Here is a 9,487-nt window from a genome sequence, read left to right as displayed (position 1 = left end):
TCCTTCTGTCTGAGAGAAATGTCCTCAGGGACTTGGAGCTCAAGCCTGGACTTTGACAATGCTTCCATCTAAGGTCCCTGAGGACCTCGGATGGATTGGGCAAGGACGGGGGCAGAGTGAATCCTCCACCACTGGGGACGGTGGGAATAACAAGTTATACTTTCTGAATGTTCACAAGCAGCCAGGCTCTTCCTGCAATTCTTGACGTGTATTAGCTCAGTGAATTATCCCAATGACTCATGAAATAGTTACTGCGACTATCTCCATTTCCCAGATGAGAAACTGAGTCTGGGACATTAACAGCAATTTGCCCGATGTCATCCACTTTGAAAGTGGTGGAACTGGTACTTAGCGGGCAGCCATCACATACGTCAGTAATAGGGCCAGTTTTGCTTAAATGGGCCTATTAAACTGCAAATACTCGCCTTTACCGCATGCAGGGTCTTTCTGGTAAAGCGGGTGTTATAAACGACTTTTAAGATAAGTAATTAGTCTGTAGGAAAGGGTGTGTCAGAGTCAAAGGTGAATTCTCCTTGTGCGTGGTTGGGGAGAGGTCTGCGGCCAATTCCTAGCTGCTTCAAGCTAAGAACTTGAGCTTTTACTCTCCTTTGTCAAAGCCCGAAAGTCCGCAGGCCAAATAATAGAGTCAAAACCGGCTGCCAGCCACGCGGCCCAGCCAGGGAGGCAGGGGCGGGTCAGTGGAGGCGGGCCCGAAGCGGTGAGGCTGGCATCCAAGGACACGCACGCCGAGTGGAGTGCGCCTGCGCACGAGGTGGGCAGAGCGGGGGGAGGTGCAGACTAGCTTGTGCGAGCCGCGTTAAAGGCGGCTCCCAGCGGGGCTCCACAATCCAGCCCCAACAGTGCGCAGGCGCGGAGGTTTCCTTGTCAGTCGGATCCGCGTGTAGGCTACTTGCTCCGTAGCAGCGGCGGCTGTCTCCAGCATTATGAGCGGCTTCAGCTGTGAGGAGCGCGCCGCGCCCTACACTCGCGAGTACAGGGTCTTCTTCAGTGAGTATCCGTGGCCCCGCGGCCCTTCCCCGCCCCCATGTCCATTCATTCCTAGGCCTCGTCCCGCGTCCCGCCTGGGCGCCTGCGGCCCGCGCTTAGCCTTTTGTCCCGGGCGCGGGATGGGCTCCTCCAGCCGGTGGCTGGGACCTGGGAAGACCAAGTGAGCCTTTTCACAGGTCTGGATCGCGGGCGGGAGAGCATGGGCTCGGTGGACGCTAATCTGGGCCAGGCTAGTTTTGCAGGTGCTCGGTAGTGTGTGATGGGAAAAGGAAACCTCTGAGTCACCCTAGAAAGGTGCCTGGAGGTAAACTAATTCCCCTAAGAGGATTGCTGAATTTGGAGGAAAAGGAGGAGGGGTGCGGAGGCTGGTGTGGGGAGAAGTCTTAAAACCGTAATTCCATCACTGTAGCTCAGATTTCTGGCTCCAAGCGGAGTAAGTGCAGCTCCTTGTTCTGCAGACGGTGAAACAGGCCGGGATCGCGAGCGTTCAGTAGAGGACTGGACCCATCCCTTGGTTTGGGAAGGGCTGGAGGGGGATCCCGGTAGCGCTACTGCCTCTCTGCCGTCTGTTTTCCCTAAAGCACTGATGCTGGGAACTGGCCTATGAAACAGAAAGCTGTTCTCTTCGAGTTAAACAGGTGACGTCAATCTGGCAAGCAGAACGAGAAAGTGCGGCGTTTTTTCCCGTGTGCAGGGACTAGGTGTCCAAGGGGTACTTACCCCAAGTCCGTACTATGAGCGGAGTTGGCCACCGGCTCCACTTTCCTGGACGCCTCACCTTTCGCCCTGTAGGTGGAGGAGAGCTACCTTCGGGTTTAATCTTATAAGTAGCGTTCGCTGCCGGATTGCGCCTCTGAAGCTCCTACCTTCGGGTTTATCTTTGCTCTCAACCAGCCCCCTTCCTAAACTACTAGGAATAGATTATAGGAGATGAAGGAGGCGTTCGAAGCGGTGTCGCCAAAGGCGTTCTATTTTAACTTCTTTACAATTTCAGTATTTGGAAGGAAGTGGGCAGATGCACTGAATTCTGTGAGTTCTCCAGTGTGTGAAGGGCAGTAAAGTGGGTTTAGAGGGAACAAATGGGATTCCTGAAAGGATTTGAAAGAATCCTATCAAAAAAGTAAGTAGCCCGGGGTGAGAGAAAAAGGTAGGTGAACTCTCAGGTTTACACATCTAGTTGAACATTAGACTACCATGTAAAGTCCAGGAAGCCTTGGAAATAGCAAGGACAGTGTAGGAACTTTTGACAAATAAGTTACTGAGCTATTTTTCCGGAGTTAGTGTTGGCGCCAGAAGTTCTTTAGAGGAAGGACTTAGAGGCATGGCTCTGGTTTTAAGGGCTGGGAATGGTTTGAGTAATATTCAAGCTATAGTTGCAGAGCAAACACAGCTTTTGGATTATGTATTGGTAACGAATATTTGATAGCCCTCATGGAAGACCACAGCCACTCCTTGACTTTGGCACTGGCTAAAGTAACTTTTTATCAGGTGGAAATCTCTGGAACTAAATACCAATAATTAGATCCAATGATATAATTTTAAGGTTTTTAAAATCATAGATTTCTTAGAGTCCTTCCATTAACAGGAATTTTTTAAACCTCTATAAATGTTACATTTACCAGTCTCTTTAAAACTGAGAGTGGGTGGGACTGCAGAGTCACAGTTAACTTTATGGGTTTGGGAGTGGTCACAGATTTTTCCTATTCCACTTTTGTTTCTAAACCCGAAGGGATGCAATGTGGACTGACCCTTTGGTTAGTCCACAAAGAAAGGAATATTTTGAATTACTTTTTGGATATAGTAGTTAGGTCTCTAGAATATAGAAATTACCTGTGAAAGTGTTAAAGCAGCATGATTATCCCAAAGGAAAATCATGATCTAAGATGGCTCTGTCTTACTGGAATAAGATTTAAGGCAACATGATTTATAATTCAGCAAATTGATGCACTCCCTTCTTTCCAAGCTCAAGTATCTCATTAGTTTCGTAAACTGCTAACTGATGTGAGATCAACCCAAAACATTTTGGTCACTTTTGTACACTGTGCACTGCTAGGCTCTGGGGATAAAAAGGTGTGTGTGTAAGGCAGCCCCTGCCCTTACAGCACCTCTTCGATTCCTAAGGAATGCATGGGATGAAGATGTAGCCCAGCCTTAGAGGAGGGTCAGGAAAGAAGAAGTGCACAACCAGTGTTATGTGGGGATAAAATCTTGGTATCAAAGTGTGTACTTTATCATTCTGGTGAGTGGTGTTGAAAATGGGAGAGACTGTGTGTGTGGGAGCAGGGCATGTATGGGAAATCTCTGTACCTTCTCTACTTTATTGTAAACCTAAAACTGCTCTTAAAAATTAAGTTTTCAAAAAAGTGTACTTCATATATCTGGAAATGTAATTAACCAAAAAATAATCACGTTTTCTGCTTTATTTTCCAGAAAATGAAAAAGGACAGTATATATCTCCATTTCATGATATCCCAATTTATGCAGATAAGGTAAGGTACTGTCACCTTTTGAACCCAGTCTCTTTACTGAGATCAGTTAGTTCCACATATGGATTTCCTTAAGTGCTTAAAATGCTTCATTGTGCTGTAAGTTAAAGGGACGTTAACTAAATGAAAAGTCAGTCGTTTTTTCTTTTTTAAATTCTCACCCAAGGATATGTTCATTGAATTTAGAAAGAGAGGAAGGGGGGAGAGAGGGAAAAAAAAAACATTGATGTGAGAGAAAAACACCGATTGCTCACCTCCCATGTGCACCCCAGCTGAGGATCAAACCCGCAGCCAAGGTATGTGCCCTGACTGGCGATGGAACCCGCCACCCTTTTGGGGTGTGGGATGGCGCTTCAACCCACTGAGCACCCATCCAGGGCAAGAAGTCCGTCTTAAATTCAGATATTCATTAGAGAGGCCACTGAATAAATAGGAACAGAAGCAAATGTTGTAAAGCAGCCTCAGTTAACAAAAAAATTACATTGGTCTTCTCTGTATGTGTATTTGGAACTAAAATCCAAGTACTTTATTAATGGTTTTAAAATTAAGTAGCCAGCTCAAAATTTGGGCTTTGAAATATTTACTAAACAGTAAAAATAAACTAGGTTATTCAGTGAATACAGAAAAATTTAGTTTTTTTAATGGACTGGTAGAGTTAAGGTCTACAAGGGGAGTTAATGAAGGTAAGTCCACAGACTTCCAAAAAGGAATGTCTGTTCCTGTATAACCAGTGAGCCAAAGAAATCTAACTTTAGCGCAGATTGATAGGTTTGCCACAAAATGGTAAGAATCTTTACTTTCCTAGGAAATAAGTCTACAACTACATATTCCCAAATAAATATTCATGATTCTTGGGAGGTAGAATTAACTGCTAGTGACTCTTTGTTTTTCCTTTCATTTTGCCATTTCATAGTTTCTATCCTTTTATAAAGAGCTGCATTACTTGTACAGATTTAAGTAGTTATTTAGAAACCTTTCCAATAGGAGAGGTTTGTAGGAAATGATATTCTCTAGGAAATGACAAAAAGACAAATGTTTATTCTTTTCTCTGCCTTAAACCATTTTTTCCCACTTAGTCAAGAAGCTTGGTTCACAGTGAGTGCAAATCGTTTTGAGTTATAAAAGCTGCATAGGTTATTGGTTTCTTTTAGGTAGATGTCTGTACGTAGACATGTGACCATCACGTTCCAGTGCACATCTAGAATACTAGTAAAGATGGAATTTTATTCATGTGTGCTGTCTTACTATTTTTCTGAGCTTGACTGTCAGAGAAAATAGACAAATTCATTTACCTTCTGCCAGGAAGTTTGCTGCACTTGGCAGAAAATCCAACCAGTGTGTCACTTCCAAGGAGCTGGGCTCCAGCTGGAGGCAGTGGCGCAAACAGCCCCAGGCCAATTACCTGCCACAGCTACAGGAGGACCTCTAATTGGCTTGTGTTCTCCTGGGGGGTTCTCAAAGTTGTGTTTACTCAGAAACCTGTTTTGTTACATCTGGTTTCTTGGGAATTGATAGGAACTGCAGGATCCTTCCTCCCTCTCAAATTGCTATCATTTGGTTGGCTTGAATGTTTGTTGTATAATTAGTATCTACAGGAAAGCACTTTACGGTAACATCTCAGACCATTTTGAGTAATGAAGAGTTATAAAATGATGACTGTACGTTTAGTGATGATACTTTGGCCTACAGATGTACTAAGGAAGGAAAACATTTTCTTGATGTACATTATATAGCTGTGTGTGTGTGTGTGTGTGTGTGTGTGTGTGTGTGTGTGTGTGTGTCTTAGTCCCTTTGGGCTGCTATACCAAAATGCCTGAGACTGGATAGCTTATAAACAGCAGAAATGTATTGCTTACAATTCTGGGGCTGGAAGTCTAAGATCAGGGTGCCAGCCTAGTCAGGTGAGGACCCTCTTCTGGTTGTAGACCTCTGTGTGTAGCCTCACGTGGTAGAAGGGTCTAGGGAGCTCCGCAGGGCCTCTTTTATAAGGCACTAATCCCCTTAAGGGCTCTACCCTCACATCCTAACCACTTCCCAAAGGTCCCACATAATGTACCATCATCTTTGAGGATTAGGATTTTGACCTATGAAATTTGGGGAGACACATTGAGACCATAGCAATAAGCGATTAGAGAATATTCTAGCCAAGGATCAGAATGATAGCAGTTGTGGTACCTAATCTTACTGCTTGCTTCAAGTTATATCAGAATAGGAAACTGAGACTACATTGGTTTCATGTAAAACATCCTCACTCTGATTATGGTGACTCCTTAAAGTCTCGGACTGGATTGGTTGTGTCTATACCGTAACCTGGGATTACTCAAATGAAGACTTTGTATTTTCATCTGGAGCAAAGCCGGCTAGGCTCAAGCGCTTGCAACAGCTCTATTTCACTGGTGGTCCAGACCTCAGTGAACTCCACTTCAGATTCCTGCCTGAGAAGCAGGAAAGAGTTTCGTTTTTAAGGAAGTTCAGGATGTAGAAAACAAGTAAGGGTGTGGTACACAGAAATGATTTTGGATGATAGCCTAAATAAAAGATCAGATTGATTCAGTTGGTTACAGAAAAGTGTAATTTTAAAATATTCCAATATGATTAAATGTATATACACTTTTTTGTGTGTGTGGCCATAGACCTTCTTCCTAAAGTGGTTATTCATTTGATAGGTGATTAGGAGGGAAAGTATCTTTAACCTAAATCAGCTCTACTAAGGAAAAATGCCCGAAGGCTTATCCTGTTCCAAGTCAGGACCTTTCAATGTGGAAAACATTCAATGCAGTTTGTCTGCCATTAGGTAATCAATCAAGCCAGTTCTGGGAATCCTTAAAACTCAGATACCCTGCTAGGATTATTTCCAAATTCAATGGAGAGAAGAAGACAAATATTCACTGGATTCTTTTTCAAGGTTATAAGAATGTCCTGCTCTGGCTGGTGTGGCTTAGCGGATTGAGTGCTGGCCTGGGAACCAAAGGGTCGCTGGTTCACTTCCCAGTCAGGGTACTTGCCTGGGTTGTGGGCCAGGTCCCCTTAGGGGGTACACGAGGGGCAGCCACACAATGTTGTTTCTCTCCCTCTCTCCTTCCCTTCCCCCCCTCTAAAAATAAATAAATAAAATCTTAAGAAAATGTCTTTTGCTTTGGGTCTATTTGGGGATTAAATATAAAAAGCACTCATAGCTCAGAATGTCTTCAGACATAAAATTTGCAATATACCAGAAATTTTAAAAATCCAAAACATAACCACAAACTGAAACATTGGGTAAATACTATCTAAATATGAAAGCGTTCAAATGTTGTTATGTGATGTTTAGTTTTAGAAGTTTGGTATTTTTCTATTCCATCTTAAACTTTGATGTTAAATACAATACTAGTTCTAGCAATACAGGCTACTACTTGTTTTTCAGGCTACCGTTGGGAGCATATATAAATAATGGAGCTATATTTCTTTTCTCTCCTAAAAAAACCTGTCAAGCTTCTAATCAAATAGGTTGGTTGAGGCTTGAAAATAGCAGAAGATTTTTTGCTATATGTATCATTCTTAATTTTTTAAAGGTACTATGTCAGTGTACCCACACTTTTTAAGACTCCTTTTACTTCTCAAGTGGATGCGTTTTAGATTACTCACTTTCTTACGGGGCTTGCTTTCTTTTGAATTTCCTATTTCTTTTTATAAACAGCTCCATAAATTGAAATTTTAAAAATATCCCAGAATTAATAATATAAACAGTGTGTGTTTGTCTTCCCCAAGTTATTATTTATGTAGCAATAAAAATATATATATGTATAGTATATATATGAATGAGGGGGGACTCCCCCAAACCAGAATTTATTTATAAAAAATTGTTTATTCATTCTTACATGTTTAAACTTAAGTCATCTTCAAAGTGCTCTCCATTTGATGCACCGCATCTAGCAAGATGTTTTTTTCATTGCTCAAAACAGTTTTTGAACTTGTTGATTTTGATGCCTTTTAGTGCTTCTGCTATTTTTTTGTTTCACCTCTCCCACTTAGACAAAAATGTTTCCCTTTGAGGACCTTTTTCATCCTGGGAAACAAAAGTCGCTTGGGGCAAGACTGGGTCACCAGGTAGGGTAGGGCACAGGGAGGTGGCGGAGCGTGCTGTTTTTTTGGTTAAAAACTGCATCACTGAAGCTGAACACAGCCTCTCACAACAACACCAGCTGGTACACTGATACAGATGGGTTCCTAGAAGACCCACCTAGTGGAGAAAGCCTGTATTACAAAGGGCCTGCCCTACAGAAGATAATTTTGTTTTCTGGGGGGTCCCTCCTCATATATGTCTCATATATACTCATTTAATACGTATCTATAAAATTACCACAGCGTGGATGAACCTTGAAAGGCATTATGCTAAGTGGAATAAACCAGACAGAAAGATAAATACTGCCATGGTATCACTTGTATATAGAATCTTTAAAAAAAAAAAGTCAAAGTCATAGTAACAGAAAGTAGAATGGTGGTTATTGGACTGGAGGTTTCAAGAAATAAGGAGAGGTTAGTAAAGCGTATCTACTTTCATCTATAAGATGAATAAGATCTGAGGACCTAATGTAAAACATGGTGGCTATAGTTGATTAATACTGTTGTATAATTGAAACTTGCTAAAAGAATAAAATTTAAATGATGTCTCCTCCCCCCAAAAGAAAAGATAAATATGTAAGGTTATGGGTATGTTCATTACCATATTTTTCAGACTATAAGACACACTTTTTTTTAAACCACATTTTTTACTTCAAAAAAATTTTTAACTATTTTCCTCCTCTAAAACCTAGGTGCATCTTATAGTGCAGACCACAGATGCACCTAGGTTTCAGAGGAGGAAAATGGGGGGAAATTTGAAGCAGGAGAAGTCCTAACAATGGGGCTAATAAAACCATAAATTCAGGATTGAGCTAAGTAATAGTTGAAACCAGTTAGAATTAAAAAAAGAAGGTATGAATTTCTGGATGGTACTAAATTTTCTAAAATCTTGTCTTGCTATTTTTAAGTACATAAGCATTGTAAATATTATAATGCGTGTCTTTCCCAATTTTTAAATTATCAAGTGCATGTAACATAAAATTTGCCATTTTAACCATTGTTAAGTATCCAGTTCTGTGGCATTAAGTTTATTCATATTATTGTGCAACCACCACCGCCCTTCACCTCCCGAGCGCCTCACCTGGTGGTGCTGAACGTCTGTACCCGTTGAACAGTAGCTCCCTGTCCCCTGGCCCGGTCCCCTCACTTCAGGGTCTCATGTAATAAGTGGAATCATACAGAATTTGTGTTTCTGTGTCTTGGCTTACTTCATTTTGCACCATGTCCTCAAAGTTCATTCATGTTGTAGCATGTGTCAGAATTATCTTCCCTTTAAGGCCAAATAGTATTGTGTGTATATATCACATTTTGCTTTTCCATTTACCCATCAGTGGACACTGGGGTTGCTTTCATGTTTTAGCTACCGAGAGTAATGCTGCTCTGAACGTAGGTGTACAAACATCTCTTTAAGACTCTACCTTTCAGTTCTTTTGGGTATATACCCGGGAGTATTGTTGCTGGATTATGTACAGGGGCTGGCACAAATAATGCTCCCTTTTTTTTTTATTATAAAACCATGATCATGTCATTCTGTTACATAATAATATCACACTCAACACCATATAACATTTTAGGTAAGTGTTCAAATTAAAACTGTAAATTATTACACCCATATTATTACCCTACCAACCACATTCAAGCAAACCTTACTTCTGCCGGACCCTGTAGGTCACATCTCCTGAGGCCTAGAGATGGGAAAAAGGCTGACAACTCCAACACTGCATGTGTTTAAGGGAAATTACATGAGGTGTGTCTTGGGCAGTGGCTAGATAACACAGGTACCCTCCGTGCCTTCCGCACAGTGTTCTACAGCTAAAAACAATGCGTCTGGTGCTGAGAAAGGAGTGTGTAGCATGTAAGGGACGGGGGGCCACTAGTTGCCCGGAGGCTTT

The 9,487-nt window shown here is 42.0% G+C and overlaps 1 protein-coding gene across 1 annotated transcript in view; it reads left to right on the top strand.

Moving 5' to 3' along the window:
• The first annotated feature begins 805 nt into the window (after window positions 1-805).
• PPA1 (inorganic pyrophosphatase 1) overlaps window positions 806-9,487 on the top strand; it is a 30,529-nt gene continuing 21,847 nt past the window's right edge. The window contains exons 1-2 of the mRNA XM_037130586.2: window positions 806-1,008; window positions 3,439-3,497. Of these exons, the coding sequence (XP_036986481.1) occupies window positions 945-1,008; window positions 3,439-3,497 (123 nt within the window). The 5' untranslated portion in view covers window positions 806-944. The remainder of the gene's footprint in view (window positions 1,009-3,438; window positions 3,498-9,487) is intronic.

This window comes from Artibeus jamaicensis, unplaced genomic scaffold (genome assembly GCF_021234435.1).
Source record: "Artibeus jamaicensis isolate MK-2021 breed Jamaican fruit bat unplaced genomic scaffold, CSHL_Jam_final contig_332, whole genome shotgun sequence".
Lineage (NCBI taxonomy): Eukaryota > Metazoa > Chordata > Mammalia > Chiroptera > Phyllostomidae > Artibeus > Artibeus jamaicensis.
This window is presented reverse-complemented; position numbering and strand designations above follow the sequence as displayed.